This window comes from Stigmatopora nigra, chromosome 6 (assembly GCF_051989575.1).
Source record: "Stigmatopora nigra isolate UIUO_SnigA chromosome 6, RoL_Snig_1.1, whole genome shotgun sequence".
NCBI lineage: Eukaryota > Metazoa > Chordata > Actinopteri > Syngnathiformes > Syngnathidae > Stigmatopora > Stigmatopora nigra.
Window position 1 is genome coordinate 6,767,805 of NC_135513.1, and position 22,749 is coordinate 6,790,553.

The 22,749-nt window shown below is 38.3% G+C and overlaps 1 protein-coding gene and 2 long non-coding RNA genes across 3 annotated transcripts in view; 2 read left to right on the plus strand and 1 right to left on the minus strand.

Annotated features, from left to right (window-relative positions):
• Window positions 1–6,346, plus strand: part of LOC144198502 (uncharacterized) — a 29,010-nt gene extending 22,664 nt beyond the window's left edge. Inside the window, exon 7 of the long non-coding RNA XR_013326727.1 lies at window positions 6,277–6,346. This is a non-coding gene — a long non-coding RNA (uncharacterized LOC144198502). The remainder of the gene's footprint in view (window positions 1–6,276) is intronic.
• A 3,090-nt stretch (window positions 6,347–9,436) lies between these two features.
• LOC144198503 (uncharacterized) lies at window positions 9,437–18,331 on the plus strand. The gene is made up of 3 exons (XR_013326728.1): window positions 9,437–9,491; window positions 14,782–15,053; window positions 17,333–18,331. It is a non-coding gene; the product is annotated as an uncharacterized LOC144198503 (long non-coding RNA).
• Window positions 15,768–22,539, minus strand: utp6 (UTP6 small subunit processome component). Its single transcript, XM_077719551.1, has 19 exons — window positions 22,278–22,539; window positions 21,972–22,056; window positions 21,835–21,876; window positions 21,656–21,748; window positions 21,143–21,190; window positions 21,009–21,072; window positions 20,798–20,916; window positions 20,643–20,720; window positions 20,184–20,265; window positions 20,015–20,096; window positions 19,757–19,935; window positions 19,103–19,182; window positions 18,887–18,964; window positions 18,626–18,805; window positions 17,537–17,617; window positions 17,303–17,412; window positions 17,167–17,233; window positions 16,361–16,433; window positions 15,768–16,253 (listed from the first exon to the last, which is right to left on the minus strand). Exons 1-19 carry the CDS (start codon window positions 22,367–22,369, stop codon window positions 16,099–16,101), a joined length of 1,788 nt encoding a protein of 595 aa, XP_077575677.1. The 5' UTR covers window positions 22,370–22,539; the 3' UTR covers window positions 15,768–16,098.
• Window positions 22,540–22,749: the final 210 nt, after the last annotated feature.

Below are 22,749 nucleotides of genomic sequence, written 5' to 3' on the forward strand. Positions count from 1 at the left end.
GGCTCACATAGCAGCTGCGAGGCCCTGACCTTAAACCAGCCCATAGAAACAGAACTCCCGCACTCATCGTCACACCTACAGATATGTTTAGGTCACATCGTATGGTCACCACCACCTCACACGTGTTTTTTTTTTTTTAATTGCCAGACTCAACAGTTTAAGAGTGTGATAGCGCAGAGTGTTACACATATGCTCGACCCACTCGTGTCCCAGCACGCCGGCAAGTGTGTGCAACTACGCATGTGTAAGTGGGTCTCTGTGTTAGCGTGCATTTCAGGAGCTTGGGAAATCGTAAACTCCCTCTCCCCCGCAAGCCGAAGACTCCCTCTAGGCAGAAAGAGGGAGAGCTTGCGCATCTGAAAAGGTCTCAGCGGGGGCTTCCAAGCAGCTTGGCTAAAGGTCCTCATAGTGGGAGGCTTCAGTACCGTACCTTTACACTTAATTGTTGCCACACGCAAAGAAAGCCTTTCACTCGTGACAAAATACATGCATTCCGAAACATTTCATCTGGCTACTGTCAAAACTAACAGCAGAGATGGAGATTTAGTAACAATATGGTTTTTAGTTTTTCATTACAATGCCCGCTCTGAACACAGCTTTGTTCGCAGTGAGTTAGACATTTATCATTTCAATTATATAGTATATATTTTTTTGCTTTTTACTTAAATTTAATCAACTAACAAAAAAAAACGTGCAATGGTTCTCTTAGCTTTTGTACTGCTTCACAAGGCAAGCCCCAAAATGATATTTGTAGAAAAAGCAGGGAGACAAAATGGTATAACAAGGTCAACCCAGAACAAGTATAACCCTAGCCTTGAGATATATTCACATCGATGATTAAAATAAATACAACAGGGTAGTATTTTATAATAATTGATATTATTCAACCTACTTTTGAATAAAGCACTGTCTCCCTGCCTTTACTTTATTAGTGGCTTTCAGTTCTGTCTTACCACTACTTGGACCAGCGCTCACTCGCAATGTCTTTGTGAGCCTTATACAGTAAAAGACAGCATAATACGCAAGGGGAGGAAGGGAATTCAGCTCCAACTGTGCTACCACCAGAGAGCCGAATGGTGTAAATCTCAAATTTTTGGAGGGCCTAAGAATGAAGTCACTGTTGAAAATGGACTCATTCTGATCCCCACTGGAAAGCCAAGTGTTGGAGTCAAGCCAGGCTGCCCCCAGAACTGCTGCGCTCTGTGCAGATGTGTGGATTTGATGATAAAAATTAAGATGAAAGAAATTGACTTAGGGCAGATGCGACAACAATTGGGGCTGTCAAGCTATTTTACGCTTCTAGGTGTGAAGTTTCAACTAAACAAATCCCTTGGCCGTACATTTGCTTTGGAAAAACGAGCCCAGCTTCTTTTTACACTCCTACTCATAAAGCGTGCCTCTCATTCACACCAACTTTGGCTAAAATATAGGAAGAGTGAATTACAACGTGAACAACGTTAAGTCTGGGTTCAAAACCAGCTGTGGGCCCATTTCAAGTCTCACTGACTTTAAACGACATGGTGCCACTGCAGTTTTGCACTAATGTTCACATCCCAAATAACCTGGAACATGAAAGATGAAACCATGTCATACTGTTCCAAAAATGCACAAATTTACTAATAGGGCTTGCAGTGGACCCGAAAATCTTTCTACAATTTTTACAAACTCTTTCATGTCTATGCATTTAGGGAAATATTCCATGCTGGCATTGTCGTAAAATGACTGTTTGCGGTTGATTATCGTCCATCCATTTATTCTCTGTATGAATTCAGCTAGCGGGTGAGCTGGAATCTATCCCATCTGGTTTGGGAGAGAGAGGCATGTAACCAACTGGTACAAACAAACAAACGTTTCAAATGATAACATTTTAAACACTCAACCATACAACTGTGAAGTATACATTCTATTTACTATATTATGTTAGAGAGTCCCAAACTACCCCATCCAAACTATAAAAATATTCCCATTTATGAACTTGGTTAAAATAGCTTGAGTATTAATGATCAAACTAATGAACAGCTAAATTGTGCGAACAACATCAATTACACTGATAAGTAGGGGAAACGACGGGATGTCATAGTGGTGACCATCCCGTCTTGTGATTATCCTTTTTGAATTGCATTTGGAAAAACAAACGCTTCAATAAATTCCGTGAAATTGGATAAATACCCCCGGTCAACCACTGTCCAACTAGACTGTACTCTTTACAGTTGAGTAAATAATAAATATACATACTTTTTGCAAATAAATATTTAGTTAAAGATGAAAACTGTAAATGGCTCTTGTTGACAAAACAACACATGAGCAATGCAAAATGCAACAACTAATATTTAATCTTCAAAGTACGTCTGCATTTTAATGTATCATCTGATGCTTCTAGTCAGAGTCACAAGACAGGACATGAGTTTAATAAAAAATAATCACAAGAGCTGCCGGGGCGAGTACTTTGGCTGTGACTTGGACTCTTCGAAATCATAGCATTTTGTTGTACCTTAGCGCTCGAGGAAAAAAATATCACATTAGTCATTTTTATTGTCTACGTCTCATTCGGTACCAAAATTAAATCAGTGCTTCCAGCAGCCAAGTGCAAACTGAAGCGTCTCTATAAATCAAGGGCTTATTTTGGCATTGTGAGTGTTTGCCACTTGCGTTAAAGGTGTACAGTTACCAATGGTGGATGTAATGGATACATAGGCCAGCTGGAAAAGACACATGGACAGGGGCACCCTACATCATTTCACTTTAAAAGCTACATGACTTCTTGCCATTAAAGATCACCGAATGTAGGCGATCACATTAATATTTCCAATCGTCTCAAAGGCACAGTTTTTGAACCATCAAAAGACTGTATAAAAGATCCGTTTATGACTATGTAGATAATTAGATTTGAATACATCACTCATGTGGCCAGGCTTACACAGGTGGACAACATTGTTGCCACTGCTCTGTTAATAAGAAATTCTCAAAATGTTGACTGAAATTACTTGGAACTTGCATAAGGATTTCTTTTTAAGTGGTTGAAAACAGTCATGAGTTTAGTGTTTGTGTTCCACAGAATTGTGTTTATAAAAAGGAAAAAAAATAATGGTACCTATAACTTAATATATTGTTGGTTGTGCAAGAAATTTGTATGGGTTTTTCTCTTTCATTAGTAAATGTGGACTAACAAATTTGTCCATGTGTGTAGTATGCCTACCAAATGACTTCTTAAACTAAATGGAGAAAACTTTGTCTCCACATTGTGGAATTTCTTGTTTTAATTTTTAACTAACCCTCAACTACCTGATCCTTTCTTTAATATTCATGACCTGCAAGTGTTTTGCAAACATTGACTGAAATTCCGACTGCACTACTTTGTCATTACCATGTCGTGGGAACTATTCACGTGTATTAAGTTCTGCAAACTTTCACAGATCTTCTAATGTTAAGAAAACATTTTTGATAGGTACAGAAGGAAAGTAAAAGGATATATGTATATTATGGTCTTGGCCAAAATGTTAGTGTTCCATTCATGACGTTGATTCACATCATTACAATAACTCCATTATTTGTTTTAACATTTTTTGTTAAAGAGGAAATGTGCTATTTTTTTAAGGACACTGACATCTATAAACTAAAAATATCACTCCATTGAGAATTGTACACTTATATTAAGCTGAATTTAGACCAGTAGAAAACCTGCCATAAAGGGGTGATTACTTTATCGTCTAGTTCCTTTTCGGGGGAATTAATCTAAAAGATAATTCATCTTGTTGTCATGTCTAATCTAGAAAACTGACTCTAATTTCAAGTCCTTCAAAGCTGTGATGTCATGTTTTTTTAAAAGCCTTTCTACATGGATAACTGCCATGCAAGTATATATTTGAATATATTTAGCATGCAAATGTGTATTCCTCCAAGCTGTTGATACTGGATCAAATGTGGTCTGTTGCTCTCAGACGTAAGGAATGAGAAAGAGCCTCTAAGAAAGCACATGGCAGCACTTTGAGTGGCCTAGTGCCTGTCACTGGCTGATATTAATTTTGATGCCAACACGGAAATATCAAGTCACATGGCCGAACACAAAGTAGAGGTTTTGAGAAACAAGCAAACTCAAACTCAAAACAATAAAATTAAGTCTCCTCATTCAACTTCAATATTTTTTTATAGCCACTTCACATTAACAGTGTTATACAATGAGTGATTTGTGACGTGATTTGATTGTGCTACTTTCATCAACCTATCATTACAACATTATTTTTGTTATATACCTTTAAAAAAGCTTTAAAAAATGACCTAAAAATACTTATGTGCAGTCATGCAAAACAATCGGAATTTGATAGATGGTCATACATTACATCATACAAAAAGAAACATTCGTTAGAGATAACCCCCCCCCCCCCCACACACACACACACACACACACACACACACACATACAAGTTCTTGTTTACATTGCTTGTTAAATGTTTCAGTTCTGAGAGAAGTGACACTGCTATTAATGAGATTATGCCAATTCCCAGACAGCTGATGTTTTCCAATTGGCTTGAATAACTTCCAATGTCAGCCTGAATAGAAGCGGGAACCTAATTTTCTGCTACCTAAGAAAGAATTTGGTGGAGGAATTGCTTTTCTCTCTATTTGTTGTTGTTTGTGTTCTATACTCAAAGCCAAACCTGGCATGAAATGCCTCTGAACTTGAAGGCCAAACAAGCAAAAAACCTTCAAGTGAGCTCTACTTTAGCCCCCACTATCTGCAAATCCTCATCAGTTCCTCTTGTTTACTCCACCATGCTGTAGTCTTTTTTTATTATTAGTATTTTTACAACCCCGACCTAAGTTAACCTTTGTGTTGTGTGTGTGTTTGTGTGTGTGTCGCAAATGGCCACCTTTTCACGATAGTGAAGAGGTAGCAAGGATAAAAGACTCCGATTGCTTCGGGTATGTTTGGTGAGTTTTGGCAGCCTCTTTGGCAAAAATACTCACTGCCAAAGCAAACACCCACTTTCATTTCTTTCTGACTCCAAACACATACACAAAGTTATCACTGTATCTTTGGCATGGAACACACAACTGAGCAGTGGAACCTCCAACTGAGCTAAGCCATGCTGTGCCAATGTGCACGGTTGACCCCAAATGTGCGGAGAAAAACTGTAAACCGAAGTGGCTCCGCTCGGATGTTTGACAGAACATCCCCCACGACCTATTCTGTTGGACTACAAATACTACGACCAAGCAAACACTGCCGCTAAGACAAACAGAATCACTGCTGATTGAATTGAACTCATGCAAAAAGGCACAATAGCATTCCTTTTTGGACAGTGTGGTCCTAGACTTGATGTTGACAGTCATGGCCCGTTTATGTGAGGTCTGTTAAGAGGCCGTTTATATTGACAACATTGTGTCAACACCACTTTACAAAAAGCTACATATATATGCATTCCACTAGTTCTATGGTAGGTATAGCGATTTTCAAAGCGGATTACACAACAGGGAATCCGAGAAAAGCAGATAAATGTCAGTGATGAGGACATGACTGATGGAAAGGACGCTCTTCCAAACTGTCCTATCCCTGCAAAAGTTCCTACTAGAGGCAAACTTGACAGCCAAAGTAGTACCATGCACCACAGGCAGCTCTTAGTGGTGGCTTTTTGGGCTGAATTCGCAAAGGTTTTCTCAAAAAACCCAGATCTTCTTTTTTTGAATTGAGCCGGCATTAGAAAAATGAGTGAGCACGAAGAAAAAGGGGAGGAGAAAAGAGAGAGGGAAGGCAAGTTTCCAGAGTGTAATAGAAAAGAGCCTCTACAATGAAGGCACGATGGTTGACGTAAAACAGATCAAAGAAGATTACATTTGTTTATAGACTATCTAATAGCAGTAGTAGTTGTGGTTGAAAGTTGCACACATAGTGATGTAAAATCCAAAGTCACGTACCTTATTAAATCAACAAAATATAAATTGCATTGCATTTGTACTCAACAATAACCCAATTATAGCATCCCAAAGTGTCAATCAAACCTGAGCTTTGTCTTTGTACGTTCAGATTTTATTCATGCCTTTTTGGGATCAGACCTAATGACTATGGTCTGTCACTGTTCACTTTGGGCCAGTTTGTCACTGATTTTGCCATGTGGGAAATGTCAGACATTCTAATTAAAGTGTTCATAATTTATTTTCCAGTCTTAACGGGCCATGTAAAACACTCAAGCTGAGAAATGCAGGCATTCGCATAGAACAACCTAAAAATGAGGAGTTCTTGCCAGCCGCCTTGCTAATGAATTTCAATCACTTTTGCAGATGCACCATATCCGATACATTGAACAAGCTGATGGGGTGAGAGCGGGTCACGAGGATCATTTCAGTTAAGGTAAGGCAAAATCCACTTTTTATCACCTATCTTTTGTCTCCATTATTTGTTTTGCATTCAAGTGGTAGCCAGAGTATTACGTGGCTCTCAGCAAACAGGCCGTAACAATGTTGAGCTTGGTTAAACATGGGCTCATGGGTGTAGCCCTTTCACGTGTTTGGTCAGTTGACTATGTTGCAACTCTTCTTCATATACATTAAAAATGAGCTCTACCTTAGCACTTTGCTTGTCCTAACAAACAATGGCGTGTGCAACACTGAAATGAAGGCCAATTACTACAATACAATATAGAACATTCATTCATTCATTTTCCGAACCATTTTATCCTCACAAGGGGTGCAGGGGTGCTGGAGCTGACTCGAACACAGCACTCCAGAACTGTGAGGCCAACGTGCTAACCACTCATCTTCCTGGCCACCTCGCAATATTTTTATTTTCTTTAAAATTGAGAGTTGGCTCCTGTGCATTTTAATGATCTGGGTCACAGTGACAAGCTCAATTTAATCTGTCTGCTTGCATTGCGATATTATGTTTGATATAGTAACAGATTTAGTTACATGCATGCAAGAAAATCTTAACGCTGATGGGTAGATCTCCTGCATTCAATTCTCAGGTGGGTGGAGAACAGTCCCACACAACTCCACCAAGTGAGCCATCTGTCGATGCGTCATTCAGCTCCTCTCACTGACTTGAGCTTCAGTTAATAGGAAGCTCAATGGACTAACTAACAGTGAGTAGTATGAGTTTGCCATGGAATGCTTCCTTGTGGCATTTGTCACGGTCCCCTTTGCCATTTAAGAAAATCCTCTGATCAAGCTATTTTCCGTTCTCCCTTTTTCTAAATATTTGAATGCTGTTGCTTAATTTGTGGCAGAATAACAACCTGTTCCAACATGCTGTAATTTCAAACCCAAATGTAAAGCTCACCAACTGTGGTGCACTGCAAATACATGTCTTTTTTTTTTTTTAATTAAGTCTGGCTGCTTCTGCGACCGCATTCAGATGGGGAACCGGCAGTATTATTTGAGGAGACGACTTTGTACAAATTCAAAGGACTTTGTGAGATAATAAATGTGTGTTCCAACAACTCCTTAAGGGGATTGAGGGGGAGTCATCATGTGGCTGTCTTTTTGAAAAACTGATAGAAAAACTCAGTTTCAACGATCACAAGTGCAATGCCTCGAGGAGTCTCAGATGAGAGTGTTAGAATGCTCCCTCTGTGATCGTCTGCGCAACAATTGATACTTTCACCGATTTCCTAGTTTGGGAAAGTGATGTCAATGAAGTGAATGCTTGATGGCCATGGGGGAAACGCATGGTCAGTCCTATGATAACCGTATGATATTCCACATGCCACGATGAGTAATTCCTTCCTCCCTTCTCCATCGCCATGTGGTTCAGGGCCCTGACTCATCCACTTCACTCCCCACCTTCCCCATTTGTCCATCCATCCAACTGTCTTGCTCTCCTATCGTCTATTTGCAGAGGTTCCATCCGACCCCCAAGCGAAGGTCATTCTAGTGAAAGAGACTCAACAGAATAGTTTCAAATGACTCATTCACCAACATTAACAGACCACCAGACCAAACCACACCCAGGCATAGCTTCCAAATGTTCCACAGCCGCTCCGTTTGCTTCAGAAACTGGGTATACATGCAAATTAGATGACTTATTGATGAAACATTCTGTTTTCCATACTGCTTCTCATTTAGGCTGCCCTTATACTGATAATAACGAATGTGGTGATCGTAGTAGATTCGCACAGAGATTGCACAATGGATTTCTTGTCCATTTCTTTATGCCTAAAGTGGTGTTTACTGTCCAATATAAAGATATGACAGGTTAAAAGCCTCCAACTGGTTGTACAACCATTTGGTGCGGAGTTTGATGGCCTTGTACAAAAGTAAGCTTTAGTTGAACTTCACCCATTGAACAGCAAAACACGGATAACGTTCTATTTTTCGTACATTTCCTTCAGTGTTTCAAATTAGTATTTGACCAGTGCCATCCCATTTACAGCAACTTTTCATTTTAGTACAGGATGCAGTTGTGACACAGATATGCTAAATTTGGGTATATTATTAAGTCGACAGGCTTTTGTCATCCCAATTTGTGTCGGGAAGATGATGTGCTGCCTCAGGATATGAATTAAATGGTGACCACTGGAGTCACTAATAGTACCATAAATTCATCCCCTATTGAAATAAACGTAAAGGCTATTTATTTAAAAACATGCAGTAATTAAAATGAATAACCAGTATTTGTCAACCTAGTGAGGATAAATCAATTCAGAAAATGAATGAATGCTTCACCTCATTCTCGAACCAAGCTTATCCCAACTGACTCTGGGTGACAGGCAATGTCCACTAACCCGATTGAGGTTCAAGCATATAGACAAAACATTGCACACGTAGACAAATCATTCTGTAAAAAAGTACACTTTAACTTTATACCTAATAAATAAGGAGTCAATTTGACCAATTTGGGAAACATTTGTAAAATAAAACTGTGTCTGTCGTACATTTTGTCTTTCAATTTTCAGTCGATATACAGCTGCTCCTCCTGTCTCTGCCAGCACACTCGTCTGCTGCCTGTCAAGATGTCTCCTGTTTATGACTCCTAACCCTCCCCTTGGCCTCCTCCTTTTGTAACCGGTTCATACCAAGCACTCATTTTTACTCCACCTGCCTATCACTCTTTTCCGGACCCACACATTGACAAACACTGGGAATGCTTTGAGTATGCCTTGCGATAAGCGACACTGTAAACATTGCAATTGTTAGAGAGTGAGATGCTTTTCACATGCACGCGTGACTCCCCAGTAGAAACGTTAACATTTTCAGCTCACTAATCAAGCGTCAGCAAACAATATTGGCATAGTTAAAATGAGGAAAAACTGCCTCGGGGAAGCATCGTCACAGGTTGTTGAAGTCTTGACGCAGTTTTGTGGAGCATTGCAAGAGCAATAAGGATTTTTAGGGGCATTATGACTGGGTTAATAAAACACAGCTGCCCCTAAAAGTCCCTCACTTTTCTTGCTGCCTTTTCTCTCCCTCCCTCCCTAACGTAACATCTTTTCTGTCTCCTTCCAGACGTTTTACATCGCACTAGGATTTTCCCCAGATTCTTTGGCGCTACTATATGCGTAAGTGTGACATGCTGACCTTCTTCATTGGCTCACACCAAGCTCGCTTAGGACTTTTTAACCAAATAGGCATATATCTGGCAGGGGTTTATTGGTGTCTTGGATTTTTAAAGGTTGGGATGACTGAGTTCATTTCCAGCAAAAGTTAAACAAATCCTCCAGAGCGCAAATGGGACGGGGTTGTTGTTTACGATCCATTGGACCAACGGAGCGAAGCAGTTAGAACCTGAGGCAGAATACAACCTGGGGTGGGAGGGATATTTTTAAAGTGAGTCTATAAGCCTGCAAACAGATAGTGAGTGTTTGAATGAGAATATGAGACAGGGCAGGGAAAAAAATCAAGTCGTAAGCAGCCATTGACGAGGCGGCTCTTATTGTTAAGGGCCGAGGGCGAGCGGTAGCAGCTGACACTGTTTAATATCATATCTTTATGGTATTAATCAGCTACTCTGTGGTCCCGGTGCTTATTCAGACCAGGCGCTCATTCCTTTAGCATGCGCCCTACCCCACTCTACTGCAGCTTATAAGGACAACGTTTAGGTCCACTAGGTACTCTCATTTGTCATCAAAACTGATATTTGGGGGCTCATTAATGGCAATATTCAGTTCCAAGGCAGTCAAATTGCAATTAGAGGTTGATTTAAAAAAAATTTAAAAGACTATAAAAAAAATTATGTACCCACCACTTTTAAAGGTAATCATTGATAATATATTGAGCTGATTTAGATTTTATCTGCAGAAAGGCCTACTCATGTAATATCTTTGGAAAGTTCCAAAATATGAATATTAATCATAAGTAGAAAAGCTCTTGATTGTTATCATCACAGTCACAAGGTTTTAAAAGGCTAAATGGAGGCACGTGATATCCATTTTGAAAATCAAATAGGCTTCCCTCTGTGCTCTAAAGAGTGATGACAGATCTTTAATTCTTTTCTAAAACTATATTAAACCTTTATAGGGCAATCATTTAAATAGGTTGAACCTCCCGGAATGATTATACGAGTCTATTATGTGACTTTTTTTTATTATTTCCACATCCTACAAAGAATATAAATAAATATTACCATTATATTAAATCTTTTGTTATACCAATGTAAGAAACATTATATTTTAACTATTTGATAATCATTTTTATTTCTCTGTTTGGTAAAAGACGTCATATGACTAGCATCAATCTATCCAATCTAACTATGTGCATATTTATGATGCATATTTTATTAATGTTAATCATCGTCCATGGCAAAATGGTTAACCCCGCATTTTACTTTTTTTTTTTAATTCTCATGCATCCATTTTATATTATAACTACCGTATTTGATTATAATTATCATCCTTCCTTTTCTTAATTCGCTCGGAGCTTTCAAGTATTTAAGTATTATTCTTGATTTATAAATGACAACAAGATTATACTGATTTATTTTAACAATATAAACCCTTTAAATAATCCCATATTTGCCTATTTTTAATAACAATACAAGGCTTGAGCAGATGCCTTACCTACTTGCCACTTGCAGCATAAAGGTGCCACCGTGACCCTTGTGGCTTCTATATTAATTGCATAAAGCATCTAGTGTCAGGATGCTAAATTCATTAGGAGAGTATGTACACCATGCCAGGGTCACGACAGATATAGACGCAGGCCTCCCTAACTTCTTCTCCACCTGTTCAATGTAACAGAGCTTTGCTAGATTTGGGCTTTATTAACACTCTTTTAACAAATTTCCCAAAGAAAAAGTATTCAGACGTGTGTGTACATTACATTAATACTGTTAAACGAATGCCCACTTAAGTGTGCAAGATTAATTTGAGATAACTTAAATGTTGTGGAAACTTTGTTTTTATCTAGAGTCAATTGATGAGCCCTCTATTGGGGATGAATCCCATATTATCACGGGATTACAATGACATCGATAGACTATGAAAGGCTTCTTTATATCTGTATTTTAAGTGTTTTATCTGGAAAATTGGTCAAATAGGAATCAAACACAATTATATTGAGGCATGTGCTTTCATGGGGATAAAGAGGATTACTTCATCTTTCTGAAATGAAAAACTATCTTCACTATTCCAAATGGAATATAATGTTGGCGGCCTTTAACCTGCTGCTTATGTGAGCCAAAAACTGGGACTTTGTAGGCCAGTTGAATAGATGAAGGACTCACCTTGCCCGCAAAGACCCAGCTTCTAACACACAAACAATCCTCGTCACTCTAGCAAAGGACATGTCATCTCATTCTTGAACTTGCAACTGCGGATTCAATGCTGCCGATTATTTAACAGCGGGGTTTTCCAAAAACATATTCACTTGGGGACTAAAACGTAACTGCATCAACATGGTATGGTGCAAAATGCATATTTAACCCTTAACCTATTTCATTCATTGGCTGCCATGAGACATCCAATCTACTTGACTAGGAGAGGCGAAACAAGAGCATTTACAGACATTCACAGTTTAAATGTTAATGTTTAAATTTGTCATTGTCAATGGCAGCCAGTGTGTTGTTTTTTTTCCCAAAAAGTTGCTTTTTTAAATATGTATCTTATTAGAAAAAAAGGGGGGACTGAATACTCTGGTAATGTATTTCCAAATAATTGATCTTTTAGAAAACCTTAAATAAATAGAAAATATTTTTTAAATTTTTATTAATTTTTCAACTTTAATTCAAAACAAAAAGGGACTTGTGAAAAACAAAACTATTAATCACATTGGAGTTATTAGGGCCTATAAACTTAGTGTATTTCTTTTGATTTTGTTTTAATGTTCATTTTAATGTATAATTCCATTTATTAATCAAATATGTAATTAAAAGTCCATATTAATCATAAAAATAGATCATTATAATTCAGACCTGGCATCCACATCTTCGTCATAAGATGAGTGCACACATATGTTGATATTGTGGCCTACATGACCCAAAATGTAAAACACTTTAAGAGACAACTTGAAAGTTTTGGATTATTTTTTTTTAATCACCAAAAACAGTGACGGGTTAGAAAAAAAAAAGGAAGAAAATGTATGCATGCTGGGTTAATAGTCGAGTAGCATTTTACATAACACTCCCAAATTGGCCAATGACTTATTTTAAGACCTGGAACCATAGCTAGGTCTGTTCATATTGATACCTACCAAGTCTAGATGATGCTGCCTGGCTGTCTGGTCTGTCTGTGGGTTGTTGTCACCTCCACGCAGAAGCATCCACAGTAGCCTCGTGGAGGCAGCAGGGGCGGTGAGGATGTGGGGGGGGGCAGCCACCAACTGTCTTGTCTGTCTGGTGGTCTGGACTCCAAACTTCCCCGTTCGTCCACATTATCCTTTAAGAAGGGTGGGTGGGCAAAGCTTCTTGTGCAACCACACACTCCCCCCCCCCCCCCCCCCCCCCCCCCCAGCACAACCACCCCTCCTTGCGCATGATCGCCTCCTCGGACACACGCAACAGTGTCCTCTAGATAGAGAGAAGCCCCCCACCCAGGGTGGGTGCACACCCCAGCCAAAGCAAAGCCGTGTAATGGGTGAGCCCAGTCGGCGGAAGGCAGAAGATGAAGGAAGCCCCTCCTCCCGGCGTGGCGTGAAGACGATGAGTGAACGGGATCTTCCCAAACAGCTGGAAAAGGAGGAGCTGCTGGGCCCTCCCCAAGAAGAGGGAAACTGAGTGGGAACCTGGTTATTTTCAGCACCTCTCCAATTGCGAGGGGAGGGGGGCGGGGTGGTCGGAGCAATTCCCAATTAAGCAAAAAGAAGAGGAATGGTCCACGCACTGTGCTGCTAAACGGATCACGCCAAGGTGTTCCTTTCACCTCCTTGCGAGTGTCAACGCGATTGGGAAGGTTTCATCTCGGCCGGGTTCTTCTCACCTTCCTCCCCTCCCCTGAACGGTGGCTTGGCGTGGTAAAGCGCCGCCAGGTGGCCAATTTGGGTTATTACAGGGATGCCAAGCAGGCTAGACCAAGGAGTAGTCGGTTACATGTTGCACATCTAAACTGCGATGTTTAATCGATGCACAAATTGACAACTTTTCTGAGAGTTAATAGATTATTAATTGACTTTTTTTGGTCCAAATCCTCTATTTTCCCCTCTTAATATGAAATAATTTCTTGTATTCTTTGGAAAATACATTGGGAAAAGATTATAAAGGGCCTTTTATATTTTCTTTATTGATTGAAAAGGGGAAAGAGTAGTGTGGTATGTTTGTTTACATTGACACGAGGAGGACGAGAACAATTCTTGAGGTTTTCTAAATGTTAGATGTTTAAAATAATATATAGGTCATGATCAAAAAGTGGTTGGAAAAGAATCAGCTTTTTTTCCCTTTAGAAGTAAAGTGAATCTGTTTTTCTGAGAAGAGGAAAACACTAAATAATTACCCTTTTGTGTATTAATAATTTGTTTTATTTGATCTCTGATATAGTGTGTATTATGATTATGCCTATGAGGCTATGTTTTTACTTTGTCCTCCTAAATTTAAAAGTCATCTCATACATTCTGTCACTTTTCGATGATGCCCAACTAAAAAATTAAAAAATAACTTTTATTTTATCATAAAACTTGTGACCAGAAAAGGCAAGCTCGCTTAAAGGAAACTTGTCACCAATCGTAGCTGCCTGTCACAAGTGTCAAAGAGCAAACAAACAAACAAACAACCGGCTTATAATGCATGGATAAAGTAACATTACTCTTTTGTTCTGAAACCATTTGGACGAATCATCTTCAACGTATTGATCACGCTGTTTACATTTGCCGCGTGTTGGTGAGTTGGGGTCTTTTTATTTATGCAAACACGTGACAATCCAGCGGCAGGGGCTTGTTTGGCTGAAATAAACTTTAAGAGTTCAATACGGAAGTCACTTGCACAAAATCAAATACTAACACGCGTCAACTGGAGTCACAAAGAGACTTGGATAAAAACATAAAGGGTTGTTTGTTTGGCATCAAAAGATTTTCCCGGAATTAACTACTTTATGGTACTTTTTCCAAGGAATAGTTTTCAGTACTTTTTATGTTTGATCAGTTGATATTTTTGAAATATTTTGTACTAAGCAGGTGACCTGCATTTCTTTTTTATTTCATTTGTTTACGTTTTATCTTTTAGTAATAAAACTAACGTATACTTATATAATATATATACTTAATATATAATATATTATTAGTTATATATATTTATATATTACATTATAAATATGATGAAACCAAAGAACCTGGAAAACACAAACTCCATTATTATTTCACTTTTACTAGTATTTAATGCACTTTTGCATGTATTTCATAACTTTTCCCGTCTTGTGTCCATCACAGGGGCGATGGCCCAGTGAGTGGTGCATGGTTCCAGTGCCTGGGAGCAGGCAATCTTCTCGATGGTCTCCCACACTATGAAGGCAGTGGTGGACGCCCTGTGGGCAATGTGGAGCATCGGGGCATCCATCTATGACTACATCCACACCAGTGCCATGGAAGAGCGCATATATGCCCTGGAGAAGGTCACCACTGTTCATCAGTGTGTCATTGTACTGCTCTCAGCAGCCATCTTGGCACTCTTCACTTTCATCTTCATGAAAAAGCTTTGAGAGGTGAAATATTATTCTTTATTTATAATCTGTTTGGTGTCTATCGTAATATTAGTCACGCAATTTTCTAGATTAAATACATCGACAACATTTCTCTTCATGGAATTTTACTTAATAGATAATTAGAACTTTATACATTGACTTATCACATAAAGTTAGTGTAATTGAGGTAATGTTTATTCTTTACCTTGTTTTACATTTCAAATACTGTTTATAGTGCAGGTGTACCTAATATCAAGGTATCATTTCAAAAGGGATACTTTTTTAATTCAATGTTGCCTTTTTATCCACCTTTAAAGAATCTTACTATTCATTTTGTTTTAGATAATGTAAATTTGTAGCAGATTTAAAGAATTTCAAACCAATATAACATAACTCCAAAACCATGTTACAATTACACTACTTTTAATTACAATGTTGCACTCATTGTAGATGGCATCTGTCATCAATTTTTTTCCTTAAGTTATTGCCATTGTTCAAACATTACCAATGCATATCCATATTTTGTTTTGGCTATTAAAATATTAGCCATTTAATGAATAATCAAAGTAAAAACTTGACAATGCTCCAAATGGCTTGAAAATTGATCAAAATATTGTGGACTTTTTTTCATCAGGAGCCATTAGTTTTCAGTGAGGGTTTACAGTTAGTATGAAAAATAGAATGCAAAAAAGCTCTATAGATTAAAGAACACAGGATGGAATTAAAAGATGCTACTCAAGACAAATTGGATAGTTTTATTTGAACACTGTCCTAGTGTGTCATAATGAGAACGTCCACTGGCCTCAATTTTAAATATTACAATATGGAAAGTAACTGCCACTGGAAATATTTAGCATCACTTTTCTTAACATGTCTCTTGACATCAATGGAAAGTATTTGGAACATAGAGCACAGACTTTTTAAAACCAACCCGCTCAGACAGTCCATGCGCCCAAGGGACGGACGGCTGTGACACCCAGCCAACATCTCCATGTGATCTATCAGGCTGACAAACTCTTGCTGATGAATGAACATTGCCTCAACCCAGCACTGTTTCGAGTCAGGCTCAGAGGTGTCCAGTCTGCATTAGTGTGTATTTGGAGATGAACCTCTCCACGCTTTCTCCCTCCAAAAACTTCATGGCTCTCCAATGAATCTTGCCGCAGTTTTGCGGCTGGCCAAGAGGCCCCATTTCTTCCTGGATGTATTCCAGCCACAGATCTTGAGTAAAACATAGGTCAAAATGAGAAAAAAAGTTTCAGAGGAACTGTAAATTGAAAATGAAATATATTCGGGTTGACAGCACTGCTTTGGAATATTCATCTTACCTTCATCGGACACCCCAAACTCTTCTAGGACCCTCTCATATAGGTTCCTCAAGTTGTTTATCTTTGGGCACACCTGCATAAATAACATCAATTAAATCTTAGGAGTGACTTTTCTTTTTCTTTTTAACAACCCCATAAAGATCTGGCATCCACAATTGGGATCACGTAGGCCACAATATTAACATTTGGCACAAACCATTTGACCTGAACAATGTCTCGTTTGAACCGTTACATCGCAGGATGTGCAATATTCTTATTATTAGGTCACTGTTTGCAGGATGTGCAATATTTTTATTATTAGATGTCACTGTTAACAGGACATACAATTTTTTTTATCATTAGAGGTCACTGTTCACAGGACATATCTGCTCATTTACTGAGCTTTAATGAGCAACTTCTTAAGGCTCCCTTGCGTGACATAAATGAGTGGTGACAGCTGCACATTAAGTGATAGATTGATCTTGGTGTAGCAAATATCATTTAATTATGCATGCCTTTGTGTTGATGGGGGCCTGTCCGAGCCTCCCCCTTGTATTAGTTTAATAGAATATATTAAGCCCGAAAAATCTGCAATTTTTAACATATACCACAAACAGCCCAAAAAATTAAAATGTCATTTTTTGCCAATTTCGTTCAGTCCTACAATCAATGACCAAGTTGTAGTTATTTGCAAAAGTTTAGACATCAATACACCCTAAATCAATTTTCACAACACCTATTTAGCAACAAACTAGTTCAGTTTCACAGCAGAGGGATGAAAAATGCCACCGATATAGATGAATTAAGAAACCATTTTTTGCACTTACTTGTTCTTTCTCAATCTTTATCATATTGGTGAAGAAATGTTTAGACAATGGTCTGTTTTCCTGTAAACTAAAACATGGGTTATTTTCTCCATCCTCAGTCTCTCATTTACATGACCTTAAAGATCAATTGACTTACCTCGTGAAAGTCTTTCTCATTTTCTTGTAGCCTCCAGTAGCGTAAGACCAAGCAACGTAGCTGTCTTTCATCTCCATGGCAACAGAAGACACCAAGGAAAGCACACCTCTCTGAGAACAAGGGGAAAAGAACAAAGTGTCCGGCACAAGTAATATCAGGCCTCAACATTGCGCGGATACTAATGGGCTGTTCAGTGTGGATGGCCACGTCCTGAATGGTGGATTTGATTCTAACCTTGAAAATGGCCTCCGTCTCCTCTGGGTTCTGGTTGGCTACACTCCACTGGACCTGCAGCTGCCAAACTGGTAAGCTCTCCTAGTGGCACAAGAGCAGACATTTATTTATAATGATGATTCCATTCATTTTTAATATAGCCAATCACGATCAGGGTCATGAGGGAGCTGGAGTCTATCCCAGCAAATTGCATACAATCTGGGGAGTGTGAAGTCCACACCAGATGTGCAAAAGTCAGCCATAAGAGTGACGACAGAAGCAATTAACTTGCAAATTCTAAACAGTTTTTGTTTGAAGCAAAGAATTTCCAGAAATTTGGGCACAATTCTCATTCCAGTACTTCAATCCCACACTTCCAAAATCAAGTTTGACAGTGAAATGGAAAGGTATTTGCTTACTTTCTGCCAAAATTCCGCTTATTGTGTGTATTACCTAGCAATACGATTCACAGGGCACAATTTGATTTGATCCCACGTTTTAAGTCTATTATTTTAATTTTTGTATATCACTTTGGGGAAAAACTAATCAGAATGGAGATAAAAGTGCATTTGTCCATTTTTGGGGGAAACATCATTCAGCTCTAACGTAATCATGTTTTTGTTTTATGTTTGAACAACCTATGGCCTTCATTAGAACTATTTTAAGTGTAGACACGAGGTTGGCTCATTGAAAAGTAGATGTTGGAGCAAAATCATTTGCGCAACCCTGTTTTAAATTGTACTGATTTGGCATTAGATTCTTTAAGGGACACACATTGGTCAGCACATTCTTTTGTGAAGTTATTTCAACAGATTGAACGGCTGCGTGCTGCCAACTATTTGACGGGAGTAGAAGTGTAGCAACTTATTTTTTATTTCCACCCAAAACGTGTTGTTTTTGACAGGTTTTGAGTCGTGATTGCGTAGGAAGCCTGTTTCGACAATAAACTTCTTAGCAAAATTCCCTTTTACTGTTAACTCACATCTACTGCATATTATTTGTTTTACACAAAGCAAAAACTGTTTCATTAGACTTTTTACTAAAGCACATGGTCACCATACAGTATAAAACTATAGAAAAAAATAAAATAAAAAATACACAAAGTACTACCTTGGGATCGATGTGCGCTAGTGCATCCTGGAACAGCTGTCCGTTGTCAACTTTCTCCAACTGTATCAGCATCTGCAAGGCCATGGTCCATGCCGACACCGATTGGCTGTAGCGCTGCGTGACCGCCATTGCTTTAATGGCGGCACCTTCCACGTCCCCTGACGAGTGAAGGATTTGCGCCTGCCGGAGAAGAATAGTTGAGTACGACAGATAAAGAAGCAGAAGGTGAATCACTCAAATGTGATTCCTTTAATGTATTACCCATTTCTGATAATAATCCTCTTTTAGGAATGAAGAGTCGTGGGCACGCTGCAGAACTCCCAGCAGTATTTCTATTCTCTGTGACACAAAAGTCATTTTATCCATTTTTATTTCGCTCACTTGGAGTGAAAGATGGATGACATTAGAGGGCACTAAGAAGCATTCCTATACAGGCTTTGTCACAAAACAAGCACTTTATTGTTGATTTTTGATTACCTTGTTCTTCAGGTCTTGGATGTTTGTCTTCCTTTTCACCCTCCCCATACAGAAGGTGACATAGCAATTCCACATGTGTTCTGCAGGCGGTAAGACAACATCACAACACGTGTGTTGGTCAATTCCATATTTTCATTAAAAACAGTCTAATCGAAATTCCTGTGTTTCAGCAACAGTCCCAGTATTTTCTAAACAAATAAATGAAAATATCACACAAAGTAAGTATTTCCAAAAATTATTATTTCCTATTGTCCATTTTATAAACTAAATGTGTGACCTTTTCCTCCTTTAGGAAAGTATGACCAAGGACCAATTGTGTCTGTATGTTTGGAAACTACAGTATTTCCTAATTAATCCTTTTTTGCAACGAATAATTATACCTTTAAAAATTGTTATTGAAAGCAAAAAAACTAAAACTTAGATGATTTAAAAACAGTACCCCTGCTTATGCCCCCAATAAGACCATTTATTTTTCTTCATGATATTTAACGCATTGTCCATGATTTCCAATCCATCGCGAACAATCCTTGCTGGCTTCTCCCAGTCAAAACGGATTAGACGGTTAGCTAGCACGTCAATGGCAGTTAATGAGTTGAATGAGAGCCCTTTCAACGGTTAAAGAATGTCTTTTTGATAATGTAGGAGGAGTCTTACCACTGTTAATGTTCTCAAGTCCTTTTTCATAGATCTGACAGCATTTCATCTCTTTTTGGATAACCTCCAAAGCGCGATCCTTTGCAGTCCGGAGTCCCTTTTCCACTTCCGTAGCCTCCAGTTCTTTCTTGGCCAAGAAGTCCCATGTCACGCTGTCCTTTAGAAAGTTGGTTTGCAGGCTTGAAGACAATGGGACATCAAAGTCAGCAAAGTGAGCATCATTAGCATTGTTTGAGACTGATTGGGTTTAATAGTCACTCTTTCAGGATGAACTTTTGCAAATCTTGGGTGAAGTCGAAAATTGAAGTGATGTTCAGCAGTGAGATGACAAACTCTGCCTCTGTAGAAAAAAACAAAATGGGAGTGTTAAACATATGTTTTTACAAATTCTAATGCGACAATGTCTGAATTTAAAAGCATGGCCTACCTTTAATTTTGGCTGTAGCATCTTTGTACACAACCATGGCTAGTTTCCCACCAAGAATATCTGGCGAAAACTTGTATTCACCCTATTCAACAATACACATTTTTGATATTTTTAATCATTCGTCCAATTCAGCATCGATTAAAGTATATTAGCATTTCTCCAAATGGATTAGTTAGTTATCCAAACATTAAAAAATAACATCTTACCTGCAAATATGTTTTTCTGAAATTAAATGCATAATTTAAGGGAAACAATGGCTTCAAGTCAGCAGTAAATCACTATTTTTTTTAAATTTAAAAATAGAAGTAATTAAAGCTTCAAGTAGCTTTGTCTGCCGGGCCTTGCGACAACAACCGTGCAGAAGTCCACTATACACATTATTTATTTTTCTAATACTTTTTTAAAATCTACTTTGAATCATTTCCCAAGGTCATTCATTCAGGATAGTGACCAACTCACAATGTCCATCTTAGCTTGTTTCAGTAGCACCTTTTCCTTCCTCAGCTTCTCGCAGTGCAACAGCTCCATCCGGAAATACTGCCAGACACAATGGAATAAACTTGGATTCTTTTGGAAGAGGCAAAATGGCACCTATACTATTCTTTTTCCCTTACCTCCTGGTAGAGCTTTTTGTTGCCTGGATGGAAACGTAGCGCTCTTAGGAACAAATGACGAGCACTTTCGGAAGAATTCATCTCTTCCAGCTCACACTTGGCTGCAATGATCCACAGCGCTAAATAGAAAGCAAATTAGTGTTAGGTTTTTTTTTTTCTTCACGTTGCCGGAATTTGTCGCAATAAAAAAAAGGAAGAAGCCTTAGGTTACATGGTTTATCGGCATGGATGGCCAGCATGGACGAGAACAACTTGCTGAGCTTCCCCCGCGTGCTCTATGAAAAATAGACTGTCAATTATTCACACCTAAACTGATTAAATTAACAATAATTTATTTGTCCATACCCATTTCTTACAGAAGGCGACATGTGATAGCCAAAGCTGAACATCATCCTGCAAGAAAAAAGGTATTTGTTATGCATATTAAATTGCTTTTATTATTTATGAATTAAATCTTTTGTATTGCCTTTTAAAATTAGAACTGTCACATGGAAATGATTTTGCCATTTATAAATGTAATAATGATTTTTTCAACAATATATAGTAAATGCCACGTCACTGTAATAGATAAGTGTATATAGTAATATTGCATTACACTAAATGGCAATTTCATCTGCTATCATTTAAAAAAATGTTAGTCAAAAGGAGAATTAAAAACCAGAATAGACTAATGTAATGGAGTAAGGAATTTAAAAAAACTATACATAGATTGAAGTTAATATGAAGTTGGCCTACCATTTATTCAACAGCAACAACAACAAATCATATCTCTCCTAAGATGTAACTTTACATTACATTGATGAAAATTATTTCATTTTCACTTTCTCCCTTGCCAATTTAATGGATGAGTGCAAATACCTTCCACTTTCCTGTGGCCCTTGTGAAGGTCTGATTGATTCTGTTTATAATGGGAAACTCAATGTCATCCTTCTTGAATCGGTAGTTTATATGCTAACAAAAACAAAAATGAAGAGAATCAGTTTGAGAACATCATCACCATGAAATCACAATCATCTCATAATAAGGTAGGAACCAACCGCTCTCCTCTTTTTGACCAGCTCCAGAATGTTGATTTCAAACTGCAATTTTTTTTACAAAAAAATGGTTGTTGTACCAGTGGTTAAATCTCAATGACATTAATGTAAGATAGAATAGATGTTATATCAGTCCAAACCTGGATGTATTGTAGAAAATTCTCTTTGTTGACTTCCCGCCTGCGCAGTTTGTATTCCATAGCTGTTGCTCTCTTGATGATAGTTCTAGAAAACACAAAGTAGAGCTTTACATCTCCATTAGGCTTTAAAAAAAAAGGAGACATTCTGCATTTAATTCATAATGTGGAAGGACCTGGCAGTATAGGACGGGTATAGATTGGACTTTAATTGGCATCAATGAGATCATTACACATTATGTGTCTGAGCTTTTATTTACGTATATGTAGTAATAATTGGAGTGTATTTCTGGCGATGTGTTTTCTTACTTGACTTCATTCTGGGTGAAGAGTCCGATTCTTTCTAGTTGTTCCAACTCTGGAATTCTGTCCTCGACTCGCTGCTGGACAATCTCCGCCATCTTGTCCTCTTAGGGATCAGACTCGACGAATTTTTAATGTAATTTATGACCTACCTCCGAGTCAATAATGCAGATAAATTGACACCACGAGATAGCTGGCGTTAGCAAGGGTACGCTTGTACACACATGTCCGGAAACTGTCGGTCGCCTCACTTCCATGTCCGTCAGGCAAATTGCTCCTACTATTAAAAAAAATGTGTAATAGTGCCGATGAAAAGGATTTTAACAAATACTGTGTAATAACGTTATAATAACAGACGATTCGGTTTGTCATATACGCAAGCATTTTTAATGCTAGAAATTGGATTGGTTTGTACATTATGTCCAGTTTGAACAGAAACAGTGCTTGTACACACTGACTAAGACATTCAAAAGCACTC

Excerpts from the sequence above, each read along its gene's own strand:
- utp6 (XM_077719551.1), bottom strand. The coding sequence starts at position 22,369 with ATGGCGGAGATTGTCCAGCAGCGAGTCGAGGACAGAATTCCAGAGTTG. Across the intron at positions 21,749-21,834 it reads TGGTCAAAAAGAGGAGAGCG|CATATAAACTACCGATTCAA; the intron begins GTTGGTTCCTAC and ends TGTTTTTGTTAG. Across the intron at positions 16,254-16,360 it reads GTTTGGGGTGTCCGATGAAG|ATCTGTGGCTGGAATACATC; the intron begins GTAAGATGAATA and ends GTTTTACTCAAG.